The sequence below is a fragment of the Bombus vosnesenskii genome, unplaced genomic scaffold (assembly GCF_011952255.1).
Source record: "Bombus vosnesenskii isolate JDL3184/JDL3185 unplaced genomic scaffold, Bvos_JDL3184-5_v1.1 scf7180000013272, whole genome shotgun sequence".
Classification (NCBI taxonomy): Eukaryota; Metazoa; Arthropoda; class Insecta; order Hymenoptera; family Apidae; genus Bombus; species Bombus vosnesenskii.
The window spans coordinates 898533-921342 of NW_022882930.1; the positions used below are offsets into that span (position 1 = coordinate 898533).

The following is a 22810-nucleotide window of genomic DNA, read 5'->3' on the forward strand; positions in this document are numbered from 1 at the left end:
ACGAAAAAAATTTTACGCGTTAGTTATTATTGAAATTGACTGTTTCAAAAGTTGGATGGCTTGACTAGCGATGTTTGTTTCAATCTCATTGTTTACTATATTGTTTGTATCTTTAAATCGTCTTGATAAAACGTACGAAAAGAAAAACCTAACAATTGCATCTACCGAACGTGTAATAATTAAATCTTGGGTAATTAAGACGGCGCAACGTGTGTGTGTCAGTATCAGCGATTGCGTTAAATGGAAGGGGATTTAATTTTTTATTATTTGTATATTTTCTATGAGACTGAATAACTGAATATAGCAACTTGCATAGTTTCTTCTAATCCTGCATTTAAAAAGATAAATGACGGAAAATATTCTTTTGAAGAGGAACTGAAAATTTCGTTTCAAGTAAACTTCTGTCTAAAGAAAGCGAGCACGTTGTAAAAATACTTCAATATTTTTCACGTGAATAAAGAACACAGTAATTCATAGACAAACTCGTGTTATACAAAAATTGTAACTGAAAAAGTTTAACTGAATCTAAGTTCGCGGTGATCTTTTGTAACGCGGTATTTCAATTACATTGGTTTCTATTCATAATAATATGAAATTACGAGTATCGCAATTATGCGAATTAATTAATTCTCTTACAAGAAACTTTCGAATGACAAGAAACCAATTAGCAGATCCGTTGAAAATGACAACGTGAGTTCGTGCTCGCCATCCATATGCAGATGCGTTAATTATAAGAAATAGTAACTAGAAGATAATCCTAGTTACAATCGATAGATTTAATCGATAGGCTTAAGATGCTTTTTTGTTTTTTATCCCTGGTTTTTGTAAGCGCGTGCAATAAAGGTTTTTTTTGGCTCACATCGGTGTGATAGATTTATCCATTCAATAAAATAACTATTCTGATCTTACCTCTGAGTATAGAAATAACAACAAACCCTTTCTAAATCTCCAAATTCGAAACTTATTTCAAATAATTTTACGTCGAAGGTGCAGGAATTGTACTGTATTATAAAAGAAAGATTCTTCTATGTGTCTGGCGGGAAATGTATTAACCTTGTCACTCGCGATTTGCCTCCGTTTTATTCTCATGCGTGACATTAAACCAGCAATAAAACAGAGATCTATCGTGTTTTAAAAAACCAATTCCAATTTCTCCACCTCCGTCTGTCTCGTAAAACGAGCAAATAAATAGCGTCCGTTTCGTATTAAGGTTACGCAAGTTTTTGTATTCGATATTCCACCAACTGAGTTTTAAAAAAGTGCCTTGAATAAAATAAGAAGAAAATAGTCGGATATTCTCGCCGCGATAGTCTACAAAGGCGGGATAGTTAAGTAAAAAAAGAGAAAAGGTTGAAGCAAATCCACGGATCACCGAGACGATACGATTCGTTGTGCCGCGGAGAGAGCCGTAAATATATCAGCATGGATTAAATAAGCTGCTCTCTCACACCCTCAAGCTGGGTGCCGGTTATTGGGTCAGCCACTCCGCGTTTCCAAGAAGTTAACGTCACGTTAACGTAAACTCGGCCGCGATACAATGAAATTCTAATTGCAGCCTTAATACCGCTCGAGGGTGTTGTATTTTCTACAAACAATCCATGGAAACGGGCCGTGAATTCGAACACGGAAAATTAGTTTCGTCGGGGCCGAATCCCCTTTCCTTTCTTTCCTACGCTTTTCTTTTTCCTTTCTCCGCTCCATCTTCTTCTCCTCTTCGTTCCTTTCGAGCACCGACTACGCTGCCTCTCTTCGGATTCTTTTGTTTTGAACTTGCTGAAATCTTGATTACCTTGCCGAAGGTAAGAAAGAAGATAAAAAAAGGAAAAGAAAAATTGTTTCAGCCAATCTGCTGATTGGATCGTCGACGAAAGTTTCCTTTCAGGTGCTCTCTGAACTCTGGTTGTCTCGTTTTACTGTTTATTCGGCTGGATGTAGCATAAACGGCCCGTTCTCTGGTATGTTCCATGCCGGATAATATATACGCTTCATTTTGAATAGTTTTGCCGTGGACGTAAATCTTTATGCGATGCTCGAGCTCGTAAAAAATACATGAGCCTTCGGCTCCCTCTTCTTCTTTTTTTTTTTCTCGCTCTCTGTGATCGTTCGGCACACCAGATTCACAGATGAATCTTCTTTTTTCCTCTCTTTCGTTATTTATTTATTTATTTACCTATATTGATTAAGTTTATTCGAGCAAAGTATTACTTGTAACGTGGATGATCCAGCTGGACAGTCACGTTCTCCGTAGGACATTAAATTAATTAACTTATGTGGGTTGGCCAAAGTTATTGGAGTTTTTACTGCGGTTCGAGCATTAACTTTAGAAGAGAGGAGATGTTAGGATAGTATTTGGGTTGATATAAACATCGTGGATGAATTTCATTATAATGCCCCTTTTCATATCCTTCTCTCTAAAATATTATACTTAAGAAGACAACAGTCAAATTACAGTAACAAAATCTAATCTGCTAACAAACTTACTTTAAATAATAAAAAGATCAGTTTTCGTCATACTTCATAAAATTTTATTAACCTTTATAACTACTAAAGATGAGATGAGAATATTTTCAAACCAGAATACTCCTCCATGTAATCTCTCGAATAATATTACTTACTACTACTATATCCTCCATATTTCTCGCACAAAATAAAAACGAATCGAATGAATACACTCTAGTATCGTGAAAGAGAAACAGAAAATTCCGAAAAACAGGTAATAATAAATACGAATACAATGTTTCTGAAAAGAGAGAATCGTAATATTAAAAATAAATTATAAAAAAGAAAAAACAACCAGTATTTCCACATACTCTAGTCGATGATAAACAATCGTTTCACTGTTCCGACTCTCATTTGCTCGCAGACAAGCCAGTGGTCAAGGTGATAATGGACCCGGAAACGCCAGTGAACGAAGCAGACCGGCAGAACGTCTCGCTGACCTGCGAGGTTGTTACTGGAAATCCAGCAAGCTTGACCGCCGTCCGATGGTACTTGGACGGGGACCTGCTGAAAGAACTTCCGGATTGCACGAGAAATAGCAGCGCAACCACCACGACCACCGAGGAATCTTTAATTTTCTGCGATATCGATCCGAGCAAGCTGCTGTTGGAAGCGGTGGGACGTTCCTTTCACGGGAACTACTCTTGCGAGGGTAGAAACGACGCTGGCTGGGGACCACTTTCACCGAGTGCACCTGTCATGGTCCATTGTGAGTCCCCCTTTTAATTTTTAATTCCTCGATCCGATCCATTTGCTCGTTCGCTCCCCATGTGAACCAACTACTGGGACTCCTGTTTGCGAGAATTTGTTTTTCTTTTTCTTTTTTTTCTTTTCTTTTTTATACCGCCAAGATTTATTTGCCTGGCGAAAGAACAAAATGCTGTTTTAGGTCAACGATTTTCAATTCTTTTTTTTTTCTAATTACTAATAAGGTGCATTTTTAATTTTCTTATAAATACACAAAAAGATCGGCTGGCTAATAACAAAGAAAAACGAAGATGAAGTTTGGTCGAAGTTTCCGGTATAAATAACGAGTTGCTTGTTTGCCGTGTCGATAGACAAACCTGGGCCAGCTTCGATCTCGTACGAGCCCCAGCAGGTAATAAAGAAACGGCCATTGACAATCACGTGCTTCGTACTGGACCCAGGACGGCCAAAGGTAGTTGGCTTCAAATGGTTACGAGGCCTTCATAGACTTCCGGATGAAAACAACGCTACCCTTACCATCGAGTCGGTTAATTTGGAAACCGAAGCGAACTTTACTTGTCTGGCTTACAACGAAGCCGGCGACGGCGACCCGGCTACCACGTTTATCGACGTGTCTGGTGAGTTGTAAAGTTACTCGAAAAACTTTCTAATCCCTCGTCGAATAAATCTGTCGTCCGTCCTTCACGTGACGTTCATTTCGCGTTCGAGATTCGTGCACGGCCGACCGAGATATAAAGCGCTAAATCTTACAGAATTTGGAAAATGTGGTGGAATAAGGGAATGAAACTAAATTCTATTTTACAGTATTTTTTTCCCCCTCTTTCCTTCGATATTTCAGAAATATAGGATATTTTGTTTAATCTACCAAGGTATTTATAATTTGTAAAAATATATTTTATATCGAAAGAAAAGAGATCTGTTTAATTTTCTAATAAATTTATACAATTCTTTTTGTGAAATTTTTCATTTCATATACACGTATAAGTTTGTAAATAAATTAAAAATTTGATTCGATTATGTAGGATCTATTAGAATGTTTCAAAGTTTAACAAAAATATGTGTCTCGGACAATTGAATATAATTATTTTTATTCACTTTTCAATTTCACATGTGTGTTGGAATTAATATTGAGTCGATTCGTAACTAGAGATGTTAAGGAAATCAATGATTTCCTTTTCTATAAACTGCAACATTTTTTCACTCTATTAATTTATAGCTGATGATACGCTAAGCACAAGGTACACGACGATATATATATATATATGAATCATAATTTGTTTCGCGAGCAATTCTGGTAAAATTTGTATTTCCAAAAGAATACTTACGCTACTTACGGCACGCACATGCCTGACATAAGGCCGACCATTTCTACTTAAAATACCATTCTGCCTCGTTCTACGATATTCCTTTCCGCCTCTTTCTTAGTGTTCAGTGTTTGATTTGTCGACCGAAATTCTTTTTATTCGGAAGCTTCTACACGTAAAAATGGCTCAACAATTGGAAAATTATTTTTTGAATGAAATTGTTTAAAAGTTCGTTGTATGAAACTTACGTTGGTACCACAAACACAACTTTGAAAAGCACCTTCGTGTAATAAAACAAGAGAAAAATGCAAGAAACTCGCAATATTTAGAACGGTTACAAAAATATCATTTTTTAAATTTCAATATTCATTATATGTATATATGCTGAAAAATGTATTAAGCTGTAAATGATACGTAACGCTTTATTACTTGTTACTTCTGTACAACAGAAAGATAAACTTGTGTAACGTGAAAGAGCACAAATGTTTCCACAGTTTCCGTGCTGTATCTAAATTAATGATTCGTATCTTGAGACCTGTGTAAACTTGTCTTGTTTCCTGTATTTTTCCTTCTTTTATTTGTTTCTCATTTCTTTGTATACTTAATTCGCATAAGCGGCAACATACATTACGTTACGTTTGCCAGCAACTTTTGCATAATATTTCCCCGATGTCATAGAGGCTTTATTCGACTCGTATTTCGTATAAAAATAGAGAAACGATAATAATATTATAACGCTTCACTGCGTTTCAAAGGAGAAGGCGCAACAACTATCGCTCGAGAAATATTCACGTTTGAATTCAACATCTCCATGTGTCCACTCATTTTTGAAATTCCCAGACAAATCACGTACAAATTCGTAGCTCGTTTATTTAATTTAACGAATTGAAATAATTACACATTTAAATAATTTAAAAATTGTTAAAAAGTTTCGTCGCTGTCATGCTATGCAGTTACAAGATTTATTTAATTATGTTTGTCAAATTTTATTTTCCACTTCATCTAAGATTCAATTATCTACGATAACAAATTGATTCGTACGCCACTCTATTGCATTTAAAACTACCTTAAAACAGCTGCAAAATCGTATCGTATAATAAAGTTTAGAAAATATTCCGCGTCGATTCGAGCTTATCGTAACGCAACGATATCGTATCTCATTCTCGATTCGTAACAATGCCCGTTCCGTTTCGAGGGCCAGTTCAACTTGTTCTTTGATTGTCAATAGCGGAGCCAACGTTTATCAAGAAGCTGCTCCCTTATCACGGCTACGTGTACAATTCGCCGAACGTTAGCATCATGTGCTGGGTAGAGTGCGCTCCGATGTGCAATATTTCCTGGCTAAAGGACGGCATGCCGATGGATTTCTCGAAAACGAACCGATACTACCTGTCGAACGTTTATCATCCGCCTGATCCGCGAACGAATGACTTCGAAAGCATTCAATCGACCCTGGTGTGGAATCTAACTGCCTGGCCGAGTGGCCAACTCGATCGCGTCGAAGACAACGTCAGATTCACCTGCGAGAGCAGCAGCAACAGTATTGGTGCTGGAGTGAAAAGTAGCACGCACTTCCATGTGGAATGTGAGTTTATTCGATTTTCAGCGAAGTCAACTTAACTTCTCGAATACTGAAAATGTTATCCTCGCGTACTTTTCGATATTTATAGACTATTCATTTTTTTAACGTCGCGCGGTATAAAGCTTAAATATTTATAAATAATTACAATTATGGTATATTATTTAATATGCCATATTTTATATTTGTCATTTATATTTTTTAACGCATTATTTCGCTACGATTCTCCTCGGTGGACTAATATAATGCTGTATTCGTGTTTGCATTCGAACAGTATGCACAAATACAGTCACTTTACACAGCGTAAAGTTTATACGCGTCTTTTTCTTCGCAACAGTTCCGCCAGAAAATATGACGATATCAAAGAAGATAATAAACGTGACGGTCGATACGATACCGGAAACGGTAAGCTGCAATGCGAGAGCACAACCGGAGCCAACGTTTCGTTGGTTTCGGGAAGGTTCCACAGACACTATCATCGAAGGCCGTGTCCTCGATCTGAAAGTGGCGGTGCCTAGACGCAGCAACGGGACGTACTACTGCGAGGCATCGAATCGCCACGGAAGCCGGAACATTTCCATGGTCATGAATGTTCAATGTAAGTAAAGAAACATCCCGACGTGCAAGTTCCTCAGTCATCTCGAGTGACGTTCAAATATTGAGAAAGATTTATGTTCTCATGGCAGAGTATTCTTCAAGAAAGAAATGGCAGGAACTAAAAGAACGATTTCTCTCTCTTTCTCTCTGTTTCTTCGACTATTTCTCTTTTTCATTTTTCTCTTCTCTTTTTCATATTTTCCGTTTGCGTTAAGAAGATAAAGATGCCAGTGTTCGTTAAGGTAGAAGAGACGTAGAGATGAAATTTAAATGCGTAAGCAGAAAATGCCTTGTTAAAAATAAAATGCCGAAGTGTTTCACAGAATTGGAGTAAACGATCCGAGAAAATCTTCGATTATATTTTACGATTACTTCTTACTAGTGTCTTCCTTAAATTTATAACGAAAAAAGAAAGATACATGGAGGAGGATAAAGTTTTACTTAAATTAATTTAAGAAAAGAATTGTATTTTCAAAATAACAGTAAAATAGTACTTTTGCCATTATCGTGAATACTAATGTTCCCCTGAATATTTTTGATTACGTTACGTATAATAAGAAACATGTTTTGGAATATCAGAGCAAATAAACTCCTCACGTTCGCATTACAAAGATCGATTAAATTGTTTAAGACTGTTTCACGTTCGATAAACCGAAGAACGATAGGAATTCGGCCGAAATTCGTTTGGTTTGAGAAACGTAATTTCGATCAACGGTGAGAACGTGATGAATCGTTCTTGAAATATTTCACGCAATTGCACGTTTCATCCCTTCATCGATTTCCAGTTTCTCCTACGTTTCATACCTCTCGCCTTATATTTCCAATCTCAAATATTTCCGAAAGTAACCAAATGCTGTAACTTGCTATTACTTGAGGTTAAAAAATTCATACTTTCTTCCAAGATACGAAAAGAAGCATCGAAACCAAAAGATTTCAGTGACGTCAGAACCAATGTACCACACATTCTCTGATAATTCCATCTTCTAATTCTTAAAATCACGTTAATAAATCTATCATATTCCTATGAAGAATCATAAATTACTCGTTCTAGCGGTCTTTGATAGATGTAGCTGTTACATCATTATCATGCTCTATATGTTCTATCTCAACAAAGCAGCGCAAGACAATGATTTAAGGAGCAAGTAAGACGCGTGTCCAAGTGACACAGACGTATTCGTGCAAAACCAAAGTAAGTTAATGTGATTTTCTTCCTTTGTAGTTAAGCCAGAATGTCACGTGGAAAGGGAACGAATAGACGGGGAGGATTACGTCGTGTGCTCAGCGACGGCCAATCCGAAAGAGACTGATTTCGTTTGGTCGTTGAAGAGTGACAATGACACGCTAGAGCAGAACGCCGAGATGCGCAATGGGAAAAGCTACATCCGCCTCGATGCGTCGGTAACCAATTTCCGGACGTACGTTTGCGTTGCTAACAACTCTATCGGCCATTCCAATCCTTGCGACCGCGATGTACCAGGTACGTTCTGATTTGCTTCCTGTTGTACTTGATGATTACTTGTGTTTCTATAAATTAGTCAAATTATAGAGATAAAAATACTAGGTATTAAAGAAAATGAAATCTAACTTGTGGATAAATTAAATACCTTATGTTTAATGTGGCGAACGGATTCTTAGCTCAGACATATATTTATGACATTGTTTGATATTATACTCATTTATTATTATGCAGAATGGTTTGCCACGCAGGTTGGTTTTAAAATATTTTTTGTATCTATTTTTCTTTTTTTTTTTCTTTTTTGCACCTCAATTACTTACGAACGGTTTTTAATGGTCACGTTTAATTGAAATAACAGAATTTTAATGACGAAGATGTGGTAGACGATGATGATGCTCGGTTTTGAAAACTTGGCAATTTAATTAGGAACGAGATTCCAGCCGAAACTGCTGCGAATTTTTACGGAGAACGGATTCCTTTGCCAGAGTTATTTTTCCTCTCGTGATATCAACATTCTCATCGTGGCTCTTACATTATATTGTGTGGTTGTAATTCACGTGTAAAGAAAAATTCCCGAGACCGAGGATCTGAAAGCGTGAGAGATTAAGAAAGTCTAGAAACGTCTCTTGACCACTTAGAAATACAGCAGAATACCAGCAAGTACTTCATTTATTTACCTCTGCATTTAAATACGTTACAATATAAAACTTGTGTTATTCTTGATTTCTAATCCTCACCATCAATGTTATACTTAATTTTCTCATAAATTTCTTTCATATTTCTCATAAATTATTCACGGATAATGAAATTTTTTACTAAATTATATTAACGGTTTATACGAATGAAACTTTCGATCGAAAAAGTTATTTGAGATAGTACGCATGTGTAGATAAATTTTGAACGATCCTTTGATCACCTTATAGTGTTTTCATATTCTAAAGGTACACGTATATTGGAAAGTTACAAAAACGAAATTACTTTCTTGCCAGTGTCACTAAATATTCATAAAGAGATGCTTTACATGTTTGCTCGGATCTTTTGTGGATGGAACCTTATATTAATATTACGCTGAAGCTAAGAAACGAATGGATGATAGGCGATAAAAAGGAAGCAATTCGAGATTAGACGAAATTATTCTTTTACGATAGTTGCAAGAAATATCTTGCGGGTCAGTAACGTTGAAATAAAATTTACATAGTGTAAAATTTTAGTCCGAGGTAAATTCCATTAAGAGTTAAATAAATTCCGGATAAACTGCCGCTTTTCACGTAGAATAATTTTGAACGAAGCTATTTGTGCGGTCAAAGTACTTGCAATTAAGCATATTTTTATTTCTGGCTATACTTCGTGATCCACCAGCAAGATTTAACGAACCCGAGGCGAGACACATTTTTCCATGTCTGGGGTTCCAACGCGAACATTCGAATGAAAGTTCGTAAATTAGATTCTGAATTAGATTCCCTTGAATACTTGGTAAATTCAAAAGTTTGATTTATTCCAAGTTAAATCGGATTTGTTCTTTTAATTTGCATTCCTCATATATTTTTCTCGTTTATTTAAAAACGTCAAAACGATGGTAATTATTTTTCGCGTGGTTGTCGTACCTGAAATCTGTAGCGCTTCTTTTGAACAGAGAAAAGGTGTTGTTAACAGTATGTAGATGGTATGTAAAAACAAAATTGGACGAGGATCGCGATTAAAAACGGAAATTATACTTTTATTAAATGTTATGTTAATTTTATTATCGTAGACACGAATTTTCAATGTCTTTTTTTTTTAGCAACAAACGACGGAGATTCGAGAAAGCGCGGCTAGATTTAAACGAGCATTTTCCGTGATACGAACTCATTTATGTTGCCTCCCGAATTCGAAGTTTCCAACTAAGTAAATCGAGATTGATCTATCTAACAGGGTCATTACATAACAAGATATTTCTGCAGTTATGAAATTAAATGTTAATAAAGATAGATGAATTTCAAGTTAATTGATTTCAATTCTTTCAAATATTAACGTAGCATAACTTAATTTCAACAGGGAAGGATCAGTTTATGGAAATATATCGAGTGATCTATAACTAAAGTAATTGTTATGTGATTAAAAGTAAATTACGAGTAAGTTCAAAAGTTCTTTAAATAAATCAAGAAATTAGAAATCTTGTTCATCGTAATTTCTGTTTCGTTTCAATCCAATCCTCCTTTATTTCGATCTTTACATTATGTTTCTGTTCTCAGATTAGGAAAAACAACGTGGTAAATATAATGCAAAATATATAACGATTTCTTTCGTAATTAGTATTTTAATCAATGCAAACAGTATTCATAAGAATCTTCGTATTTGTAGGAAAATAATTTGGAATTCTTCCAGTGGGACATTTACTCTTCGACTTTTAAACTGTTATCATTCCTTCGAAGGAAAATGCAACATCACCCTGGAGGATATGAATATCCAAGCGATTAAATAAATCTACGATAAACATTTTTCGGAATAGTTGTTAAAATTTTCATAGAAATAGCTTCGTTGTAGCTCGTAATTTAGCATATCGAAGAGGTACATGTGGCTCCCTTAACAGAAAGTAGCTCAAAGATCTAAATTACCTAGCGTTGACTTAAAACCATGAATAGTATTAAAACTATACATATATTCTGCGCAATATCGATGTTTAGTTATGGTAATATTTAATAATATTTCCTTCAACGAATGATTAGTAAATAAATAAGAAATATTGTACATTCTCGTTTCTTCTTAGCTCACCATGGACATCGAAGTAAGTTCTACCATAATTGTTGTATTAAATATATTACGTTTCAAAACATTAAATATTAGACTGTATTAATGCTAATTTCTTTTTTATATAATTTTTCTTTTATATTGTCACAAGATATGTATGCAGGAATGATCTCAAGAAAGAGACGAGCAGAAAAGAATTTCGCAATAATGTAACAAAACAGGAAGAAATATTCTCAACGCGTTTGTTCTTTTTGAGCATTTCTGTTCGTTCTTCACACACGTACACACACACACACAGTCGGTATGGACTCCTCAAAGATGCTTTACACGTTTGCCGCGATTATATTCCATTCCTGTATGTATATTTGCCATAACTGTAACAAAGTTTCAAATAACGAAAGGCTAAAATAATTCAAATTGACGAAACCATACAAAGAATAATTTTGTTCTAAATTAGTGAAAAGATCTTAGAAATTACTGTATTAATCTCTTTCTCTATTCAACGGTTTTATTAACTATATCATCCTGTGCTGTAAAACGATATTGTTCCTTAATTTATTAACGAGACAATTTCTTTCTTCTTTTTAAACACATTTTTGTTACGATAAGTGTCGAGAAAGAGATTAAATGTAATTTGAAAATAATCAGCTGAATAAGAAACGATCGAGATTATGTTGTTTTCTCCTCAAGGCAGAAAAAGAAATTTTATGCGTTGCTTAGCCCTAAAAATATTTCATCGGGTTTATTTGATTAAAATGGAGCACCCTATATAAGCACATAAACTCTCGTAATAAAGGTAGCTTCTGGTAAAATATTATAGAGCAAGGGAATGGATTAAATATAAGCAGAAATATGAAAAGCTTCTCTTGAGACGGGTCGTCTTACTTTCTGTATTTATAATATTTCACAGCTGTCGCCGAAATTTGAATTGCAACCGTTCTGCCGACTGTTTTATTTCGTAATCAGGAAACGGTGCCTACCGTGAAATCTCGTTGCTCGTATTCCCACAGAAAATTTTTAAAAGATCTGCAGAAAAATTGTCGATCCTCCGAGTTTTAAGGAAGTTGAAAATATGAAAATTTTAGAAATGTAGATATTTAAAAATTTAATAAGATTTCTGAAAATTATCTTCTTTTTATTTTGTTTGTTTTTTTTAAATAATAATCTTTAAAAGACTTTCAATTGCTTTCAAGAGCTTTTACTTCTGATAGATATTTTTAGTATTTTCAATCACAAAGTTTCAAAATTGCTCTTCCAAATATTTATAAGCCCCGATATGAATCTTTTCATTTGAAGAATCGTTATAGTAGATGCTACTAGTAGGTCCTTTCTACTGCCATTTAAAAATCTCAATGTTTTCTGGAAGGAAAACTTTTGTCAAAAGTTATAAAAAAAAGTTTCTTATTTTGTTCTCTAAGTATTTCAAGAATAACCACGAGCTACGAAATATTAATTTCGATAAATCGATCCGCATTTTCAGGTCATATACCGTGGTGGCATCAACTGGAAGGAAATCTTCTTCTGATAGTCATCGTTGCCGCAGTTGTCCTTATACTTGTGATAATCATCATTTGCGTGGTGATCTTCATCGTTTGCCGACGCAAACGAAATCAGATGAAATGTAAGTTGCCCTTTCTTTCTAACCATGTGATTGTCATTGTGATTTGTTGTTCACAACGATTCGCATGACGTAGGCCATCGAATGGACTTTCTTCGAGATTCTAACAATGTTACAAAACTCGTTCAAAAATTAGAAATACGTCATACAAAATTAATATAGCTGTTGAAAGAAATTTACGACACTTGCAATTAGTCGAATCGAGATTCCTTAATTAATATTTAATAACTAAAATTGGTAAATTTTCAAGTCTTTTAATTTAGTTATTCTTTGTGATAATATCAGGATAAAATTAATCGTTGAAACTTATCCTAAAATTTGAACAATAAAATCTCGAAGAAATCCATTTCAAAATCAAACGATCATCACGATAGGCGAACACTTCACACACACGAACACGCACGCACACATAAACACAAGCACACACCTGAAACATGATGACATAATTTACATTGCAGATTGTTCTACGACAAATAAGCATTATTTAAATCATCTGGCAGTTGCATCAGCGACAATGTTTTGAGACAAATATCGTACCGTTGTTCCCACAGAATTTCCATAATAAACGAAATTTACTAAAACATCGGAAATTTGCATAATATACATAATTCGCGAAATTCAAACTTATCGGATCAATTTTACAACCTATCCGTTACATGTTCCGACGAAATTAGTCGTACACGTCGTCGCTGGGAATTTACGAAGCTACTGGTAACAATGCAATTTCATAATGACCATCGAATCGTTGGTAATTAACGCTGGCATGGTAGCGTTGTTCCATTGTCAGGATTGAAAAACTGCGAGCACGTAATGCATATTTGTCGTCGTGGCATCTCGCGAGGGGTGCAATTCATACGTCTCTAGAACAGTTATTATCGGGATAGGGATAAAAAGTAAAAAGAAAAACTGGAGAAAAGGAAGAAAAGCAGGAAACGATAATAACAGGTTGCGGTAATTTTCTTCCAACACGATTCGGTTCTCTGTATGCATACAGTGATCACCAGAATCATTGTCACAGTGATTAAATTTTCCTGTTACATTCTGTGTAAATCTGCAATTAGAAGCAATCGATTATTGCTGCTTATAATCTCCTGATGTGAAAATAGAAAAAATTACCGTAACACGGTCGTAATCGGAACGTTACGCGCGTATATTTTTCTAAATAACAAGTAGATATTAAAAAGACCTTTGTATCGTTGGCTTTAGTATGGTATCCAGACTGCAAAGTATTCGGTTAGAACGACACCTTCTGCAGCCTTTTGAAGTAGCCGAAGCCGAAAATAAGGGTCGTTTCTCGCGAAAAAAAATGCGTCAAGAATTTCGATCAACTCGTTGATGGTGTGACGTCCTCGTGAATTTTGACTTTGAATTTTTCTAGATATCTTTTCCTTTTTTTTTTTTTTTTTTTTTTTATTTATTTAATACTTTTAACTCTCTGTATGACTCTATATGCATTTGAATCGTGTCGCGAAATCTTGATAATCCAACTAGAATGACGATTAACGGGAAAGCTTGTGCCGACTATGCGCTTACAAGACGTTTTTCGGTAGTTTACAGCTTGCGCGATTACGATCTCGGTGTTGTTAACGATGGGAAGGCTGTCGAGCGAGTGACGACATGAAAGTTGCCGAACGCCGGCGAAACGAGCAGTAAGCGAGACGAGGTTCGCTGCGGGACGGAACCGAGAGCAAAAACGCTAGATCCGACGCCGTGTCGAGCAGAAAAACGCTAGATACGGCACGCAATGTTAAAACCCGCGAATCCGTTATGGTTCCCAAACACGTTCAGTTTCGTAGAAAATGACCGTCGTTTAATACCGTCGAAATACCGTCGAAAACACACATTCGTCAACAATTTTGCAGTCGGCTACTATATCATATATTTTCGTTGTATTTTCAAATGTGCGAATTATTATTTCATGATAATATTATTAAATAACGAATTATTTAAAACGAAGATTCTACGCGACTGTCTTAGAAACCGAAATCAATATCGTAGCAATTTTCAATCGTTGCTTATGACGCATTTAAACTTTATATTGAAAAATCACGTTTTACAAAGAAAAGTAATTAATGGTACTTTTCACGAATTTCCACGAATTTCAGAAGAAAAGCTAATCCATGCTCGTACTTTCGTGAATCACTGTACGCATAACAGACCATACGTTACTCTTTGTGCAACGAGATCTCGTTTCGCTGATATCCATTCGCTCGCTTTACTCGTGCTGTTTACAACGTTGTTCAATCTAACCAGAGTAAAATGGAAAGAGAGTAACGGAGGCTCATAACGATCGACGCATCGCGTTCGTCACACAACGATATACACGATATATCGGGAATCGGCAACGCTCGAACGCTAAAAACGCGATGCTTGTGTTTTCATTGTTTCGAAACCACTCAACGACTTTTTTTCACGGTATGAATTTTCTCTCAGGAGTTGACAAAGTTAATCCTACGTGCTAAGTTTGCATGTTTTGCTTGAGTTGAGTTTGAAAATAAAAGAAAGAAAAGAAGCAAAGAACAGGAGATAACGTAAGGATGCCCGACCGATCTAAAAAGGATGGTCGAGCAGAAAATTATCTTTTTCTCTGTTCTCTTAGCTTCTGTATTTTGTATAATTGAAGTTGTGGCGTTGTCGTGTAAGGCCTAGGCCCAAAAAATTCAAGACTCTGTTTGCTCGTCGAGAGTATTTTTTTACGATACGTCGAGACGTTGTTCACCTGTATAAAGTTACATTACTATCCATCCGACCTAGTTGCAGATATTCAATCGATTAATATTACAAGAATACTAGAACTTTCGAAACTCAAGAAGACGCCAATTACACAAAATGTACGAAATTTTGTTATTAAAATTCTGTAAATTAGATTTACCTAATTACAGTCATAATTATATATATATACATATTTCTATATGTAATTGATTTTTAGTGAAACAAGTTCTACAATATGATGACAATACAGTAATATAAAATCGAATATTATCTGCTGCTCCAAATGATGAAATTTCACTTTTCTCTATTGTACAATTATTATTGAGTACGGTATATGATTTGGACTAATGTTCGTACGATTGAATGACCGCAACTAGACCTGCATAAATCATGCACTGCATACATTATTTTGCGTTGTTATTATCGCATAGTTCATGCTAGTTACAGAAAACAAAGCATGTCTATTATGTTACGTAATCATATAAGGTAGATGGACAATGCGAATTTCCCATTTGGATGCAAAGACAAGTACATACATGTATACAAATTATTAAGTGTACGAACTCGTGCTGCGCCATTCTAACGAAAGAAGAAACATTGCGTTTCACCAACTGCTTCGTGGATAATTTTTACATCCTCTTCGTTCGTGCAACTAATTTTAACGTAAATTGATTTTAACCAATCTTACACACAAGATACGCTTAATTATGTGTATTGTTTATATGTGGAAAGAGTATAGAAATTTAATTAATACGAAGGTGTAATATGGAACGAACCATCTTTAGAGTCAGCAAAATTTTTCTCTTAAATATATGGCTTTTCAAAAAATATATTCGGTGAACGATGTCATCGATAAAAAATATTGAAACGAATAATTTATCACATCGTCTCATATTTATTACAATCTCATTATCATATTTTTGAAAAAAAGGATATTCATTTTGCTGGACGATTAAAACGAACGAATTACTGGGAATTTTAATCAGCTGAATTTTTATGCGTCAACGAGAAGAATGCTTTGAATAATATGCACGTTACGAGTTTCATTTTGATAGTCGCGATCCATCAAATTGTCTTATAATAATTATCTATCGTTATATGATGAAACAACGTTATAATATTTCGTTAAAATGCAATGATACATCTTATATTCGATACGCGATCACTGGGATTGGCTGTCGTTGTTCATAAAATCAGATCGATATTTTCTATGGACGAAAGGAAACAAAATAGTAATACAAATGCTGAAAATCGAAGAATCGTTTCTTCCATTACACCATTAAAGTGTTATTTTAAAATGTGCAACATTTTGCAACAGTCGTTCTTCTTTATCGCATATTTGGTGAGATTGAAAGAGGATTATTTATTACGAATCATTGCTAAATGATAAAATACTGACTATCAATGAACATTGGTTGTAATTGGATGTTAATCTTTTAACGAAGCAATCGAATTGGATTTTACCTATTGATGAAAAGCCAATAAAACAAAAATTGTCGAATTTTGTACAAACAGCTCAATTAATAAATATAATATAACTTTTCTATATTTAACTCTAATTGTTAGAAGAAAAGTTTTTTAATGACGAGAAACTGCATATTTCACATCATTGTTTAAAAATTATTCGAAAGAATTTATCTTGCCTAGAAAGATGGAAGATTACTCCGAGAAACGGCCGTAAAACTATTCGATAAGTGGCAAAAACAATTGAAGTACGGTGTCTTTAAATCTTCTTTAACATTTGCTTAAACCCATGAATTTCGGAAAAGCCCTGAATTATTTTAGCGAGTTTAATCTTTCGTCGGATTCGCATAATTGATACAATTTGAGGCTTTCAAATGTAAGCTATGTCCAATGGGAATTATATCCCGATATTACGTCATGAATTAGTACACCCATTTCGCTATCATTGCTAATGTGTACCATTTGTCCGGCGAAGAAATCATTTCCTGGATGTAATTTCTATTAGTCGCAGCATACAACCAAAAACCCCAAATTCCAACATACAATTACTAATCTCATTAAAGCAAATTTTTCTTAACTCGACCAACGAAATTACCAATATCCCAATTTTGAAAGTTCGCCAATCTAACACGATCTCGCCATTCTACCTCAAATAAAATTCGCCACGCAACAACGAACGAAATGGATGGTAAATTCTCCGATGGAAATGTCCTAGAAGTTGCACTGGTCAAAGAACAACAACCAAAAAACAAAAAAAGAAAAAAAAATCATTCGCCAAGAATCTCTGGTCATGAAATAGCGTTCGGGACTGTTCGAATGCGATCTTCTTCTTCGGGAAGTTAGCCGCCGTTAATTAAATTCACGGCGTCGTAAACTTCGAACCGGAAAGAACGTCTCTGATTAAACAGGGTGGCGCTCGCGAAGCATCATTTCCGGTTGGCGCAGCACGGGTCTCGTTCTTCGGTAGTATCTCACTAACACAGAAAAACTGATTCGTTTTCTGCTCTACTTTTTTAATTTGGACTTGCTAAACAAAACACAGACAGTAATCGGGTGGTCGAGCTGGAGGAACGTGAACAGTAAGTACGAAAACGCAGAGCATCCTAACACTTCTCGCTTCTCTTTTCTATCTTCCGTTTCAATTTCTCTTACGTTATCTCTTCACTGTTTTCTCCTTCCTTTTTCTTTTCTTACCACTCTTCTTTCTTATTCTCGTTGTTGTTATATGCGTTTCGCAATCGCTGGCTTGGCTGTCTTTCCGTTGCATAACAGCGATCCCTGTTATTTCGAGAGGTTAGCCTAATTTCCGGCCGCTTGATGCTCGCCTCGGTAGGGCCGCGATATTGCCGGGACGTGCGCTTCCGCTTTCCACCGGCAAGAAAATGTATTTTTCGCTTTATGAAATGGCTGCACGCGCAACGCTACGCTAATAATTCAGGAGAATATTCGGCACACTGCACGAACACAACGCATACACAAGCTCACGAAAGTATTCCGATAGACACATTTTATGAATATATGTATTACGTATGTTATATTTGCATAGCTTGTAATTAGTACTGTTACGAGACTCGACTGTCATGATTACGTTGGTAAAGTACGTTGGAAACTAATCTTTAAATATTTATGAAAATTATGGGATATTCAGTGCAAGTATATATTTCATTTCAAACATTTTATTTACAAAAATTAAATTACATTAATCATTAGTAAATTACATTACATTAATAAGCATTAAAATATTCAGTGCGATCCTTTGTGATATTTATTATACGCTTAAAATGACTATACGTGCTGTGTACTGATGTTTTACTATATACATATGTCCTTACGATAAATATCTTGTAACTTCGGTATATATTTCAATTGGTTTCATACTTGACCATTATAATCGTGCCAGTCATGTCTCGCTATAGCGCTAAATAGAATTTCAAAACATTTTATTTCACATGTACGATATGAATATGATAGTTTTCTATGTTAAATATTCAAATACTTTCGAGAACCAATGTATACACGTTTGGTGCGTCATAGATTGTAGGTTTCTGTGTGTGTGTGCGGGTGTGTGTGCGTATGTTTTAACGTATCCAGGACTCGGCTGTTAACCCGGGATACCAACCCGACGTAGGTAAATCTCGTTATACGATTGATCGATGGAATTATCGGCTTCGCGTATCGTCGGTTTAACAGGTGACGCGCAATACCGAACCGAGATCCTGTGAACTCTCGTTTAGATCAAGTGGAAGGATCTCTTTTTATAGCTTGGATTATGGATAGGATGCTAGAGAAATGGATATCTTCTTCATAATTTGTACGGTTTATGTGAAAAAGAAAAACTTACGCGGTGAAGTAAATTTGGGAATTGAAAATGGATTTTTGGACGAAGCTTTGTTTATTGAGAAAATCGTCTTTAAGGATAGTTGTGAAATACATTGTTGTTGTTATCTTGTTTTATTTAGAACGTCGTATCTTTTAAAAGAAAAATGATGAATGTTTCCTGTCAACAAAAATGGGGTTGACGATCATGCTTGAAAATATATTAAATACTCCGAATAAAATATAATTCTGCTAGAAAATGTCTTAGGTATTGAAAGAATTGAGATCTAATCAAACCGTAAAAACGAAATCTTATGTAAAAAAAGAAAAAAGGAAAGAACTCGTATCTTGTACTTCCATTTGATCTCTTTATACAGAACCGTCCACTTAATGCATCAACTTTCAAGTAATCTCTGAAATTCAACTGCAAAGCTTAAAATATGTTTCGTTGAATATTAAAAGCTTCGCAAGGATTCTCAGATCTCTTGTTAGTGAAACACCAAATATTAACCACCTTAATCTTCACGTCAGCACTCACCCTCCACTTAACCAAACATACCAAATCACTTCTGTAAATCTTCACGGTACATCACCAAATATTTTTACTATACACATACACACACACACATACACACACATACACCAGCATATCTGCAAAAGCTTCAATACCACGGTAATCTATTTTTCCAGTACTTTAAACGACTGTATATCACGTAAATGGAGTCTCTATCGCCATATATATATATATATATATATATTATATTAATCGTATCGTGGTGCTGAATGCACGTATTATAAGCGCCATGACTTACCGTCTTTATTAGTGTGCGTTAATGTAACAGCAACCACTGTGATATGTGTAGTGTGCACGAGATTGTCTCCGATCTCCAATCTCACAGGAAGGTCCTCTCCAGCCCCTTCCTCATCCTCCACTATCCTCTTCTCACCCTCTGTGTCTTTCTCCCTCTCTCCCTCTCTCTCTCTCTCTCTTTCCCCCGCCCTTGTCTTCCTCTACGCCTGAATGCATGTCCTGTTGCATAATTTAGTGACCACTTCCGGCTTATAATAGTTTACTGTCGAAGTCTGCATAGAGGTAAGTCAGGTGAGGGTCGCACGTGCAAATGAATAGGGTGGCAAAGTTCTTTGTTATTCGAATGTAGCACTGTGCCCGTTGTATTGCATAATTTAGAGACGATTAGATATACTGACTGGCCCTTTTCCTGTCTCTTCGTCGTTACTACTTCGCCTCTGTTTCTATTTCTCCCTTTCTTTCTCTCTATTACGCTCTGTTACAATAGCCCTCTATTCTATCGGGTTCGCGGAGACACTTTTGGAGGTGAAAGGTAGGTGAAGGGTTGCATGCTCGATGAGTAGAAAACTCTCTTATTGAGTTGGCTGTCGTTCAAATCGTGACTTGAAACGAAGAATCCTTTTGGCGGCAGCGAATTTTTCGGCACGCCCCGTATGCTACTCCACGCCCGGTGAATATTTAAACGGCGTACTATAGCCGCGTCCGGCTCGATATTTCGATATAAACACGCGATCAAATTAACGTGCCACGGTGTTGATCTTTCTTTCCTTTTTGTTTTTCTTTTTTAAGGTACATTCAATTAACGAGTCTCCGCGATTATACGAAGAAATTATATTTTTTCTGGTTTCGTTTTATTCCGCTAGAAAAATTTATCGAAAGGAAACCCTGTAGGAAAATTATTTTGTTATGTTTATGACACGCTTTCTACAATACTGTCGTTACACCATAATTTATTAGCTAATAATATTAATTAATTCGATATACTAATATTGCCTTCTCGTTTAAAATATAAAGTATATTAAAGACGTTATTCCTTGCAAACGATACTTTTTATTATACGCTCGTAGAAACATTCATGGAAGATGAGTGGAACAATTATGTCTTCCTTTAAATTCTCAATACAATCGTCAGAATTTCATTTTATTTCCACTGCACTTTCTATCGAGGTGAATTCGATATTCGACGTACATCTCCGGTAGAAACAGCGGCAAATTAAAAAAGATTGACTGGCATTTCACTGGTACGACGCTTTTGATGAATTGCCAGCGTCCACGCATATCCTATGCATATGCAATTCATCAAGTACGAAGGGGAAAAAGTCGAATTTTATTATCGACATCATCACGATACCGCAACTTTTAGAATTTCTACTTAGAAAAAATTTTGCGTTTAATCTACGATCCTTGTGTTTTTTCTACTCTTCTGTTACGAGAACCTACATTTGCACCTTATTTAATTAAGCAGGAAAACTATAGGTTTTATCGTTAAACCGTGATTGTTAGATTTCTGAAAGATATCGGTTAGATATTAAAATCTCATATAAAATAATAGGAAAAATTACCAATAATTGATAAATTATTACTAATTAATTACTTAATTAATTAATTTTCAGGAATCTATGTTTCTTTTCGATACTTTTATACAAAGTTATCTTCGCGAAATTATCGTCGATCATAGATCCATAATTCATGGAACGTACCGTTAATTAAGGGCAGGGCAAATTACGAATCAAAAGCGATCTCACGTAACAGAATGATTCGTCGGTGGCCGATGTCTTTCGTGACGTCGAATACGATAGGAGTGAAAAAAATATTTGAGAAATGCTTGAAACGGAGTGGAACGATCGGTGGAAAATTTAATTAAAAAGTTAGAAAGAGCAGAAACGTGTGCAGACGGCGCGTAATGTCCGATAGATGACTTTGTGCGAAGCAGAGAAAGAAAGAGAGAGAAAGAAAGAGAGAGGGGGCAACCAAAAGGATTCTTCGTCCATTTAATTGTTATCTTAGAAAGTTAACCTTTTCAAGGTGTTGTGTCCAGGCTATCCCTGTTACCAGCGTAATTCGGGTATCTTAGGAAAAGTCTCGTACAAATCTGATTAAAAGTAGGAGTTAACGTCCTTCTGTGTTATTTCGGAACAGGCAACAATAAAACGCGCAATTCTTCTTATTGTTAGTCTCGCGACAGTGAACGTGTTCGATAATACTTTGAGATTCTCTTGGTTCTCCATTTTATTCGCACATCTCGTCCTCATTTTACGCTTTCCAGAATTTTGTGCTCGAATAAATTGAAACTTTTGCGTAACAGCTAGTAAATCGCGTGAAAGCTAGGCAGGAAAACGACACAGATTAATTCAGCATAATTTGCAATGTAAATTAAAACTGTTATCGATAACGAATAACGCTTAGATTGAATTAGATCGAATAGAATTTTTAAGATATTTTGTTGCAATTAACAATGACAACGCAAACAGAGATTAGTCTACTGAAATAGCGAAGAAAGTGAACTGAAAATTCTGAGAATCGGAAGACTGATTCGTGACAATTTGCGATTGTCAATAACGAACAATTTTCTATATATTACTTTCTTACAATTAATAATAATGACGCAAATAGAGATTATCGTACTAAGATAATGAACAAGATGCGTCGCGACGATCCTTATCTACACGATACCCCGCCCTTATTTCGGTTAATTTTGGTAAATTGATGCTTTGAAATGATTAATTACTATAGAATCCTATACAAGTGAAATTGATAACCCCAGTAATAGATTGCCTGTCTGTAACCTGAATAATGTAACACCATAATCCTAACAATGCATTTCATCCACCTTATTCAAGCGCACATAATAAATCTTCATTCCTAAACAAATTAACCTAATTCATCACCAATAAACTCAATGATATCTAATCTGTCAATGATCAAAAAATATATCATTCTAACCTTTCGATTTCGTTGTTACAACAAGCTGGGTTTCTCAGACGTATTCGCAAAAACTAGATCATAAAAATTGAAATAAA

The 22810-nt window shown here is 35.4% G+C and overlaps 1 protein-coding gene across 4 annotated transcripts in view; it reads left to right on the forward strand.

Moving 5' to 3' along the window:
• Positions 1–22810, forward strand: part of LOC117231202 (hemicentin-1) — a 427506-nt gene that overhangs the window by 366400 nt on the left and 38296 nt on the right. For 3 of the 4 annotated variants that reach the window (XR_004492917.1, XM_033489393.1, XM_033489392.1), the window contains exons 10-16: positions 2864–3208; positions 3558–3824; positions 5740–6096; positions 6428–6688; positions 7907–8164; positions 10890–10907; positions 12351–12491. Coding sequence is in view for 3 of the 4 variants with exons in the window: in XM_033489393.1 (XP_033345284.1) it covers positions 2864–3208; positions 3558–3824; positions 5740–6096; positions 6428–6688; positions 7907–8164; positions 10890–10907; positions 12351–12491 (1647 nt within the window). In the remaining variant the exon portion in view is untranslated. Of the gene's footprint in view, positions 1–2863; positions 3209–3557; positions 3825–5739; positions 6097–6427; positions 6689–7906; positions 8165–10889; positions 10908–12350; positions 12492–17706; positions 17744–22810 lie in introns of all 4 variants that reach the window. The other variant, XM_033489394.1, reaches the window with a different exon arrangement.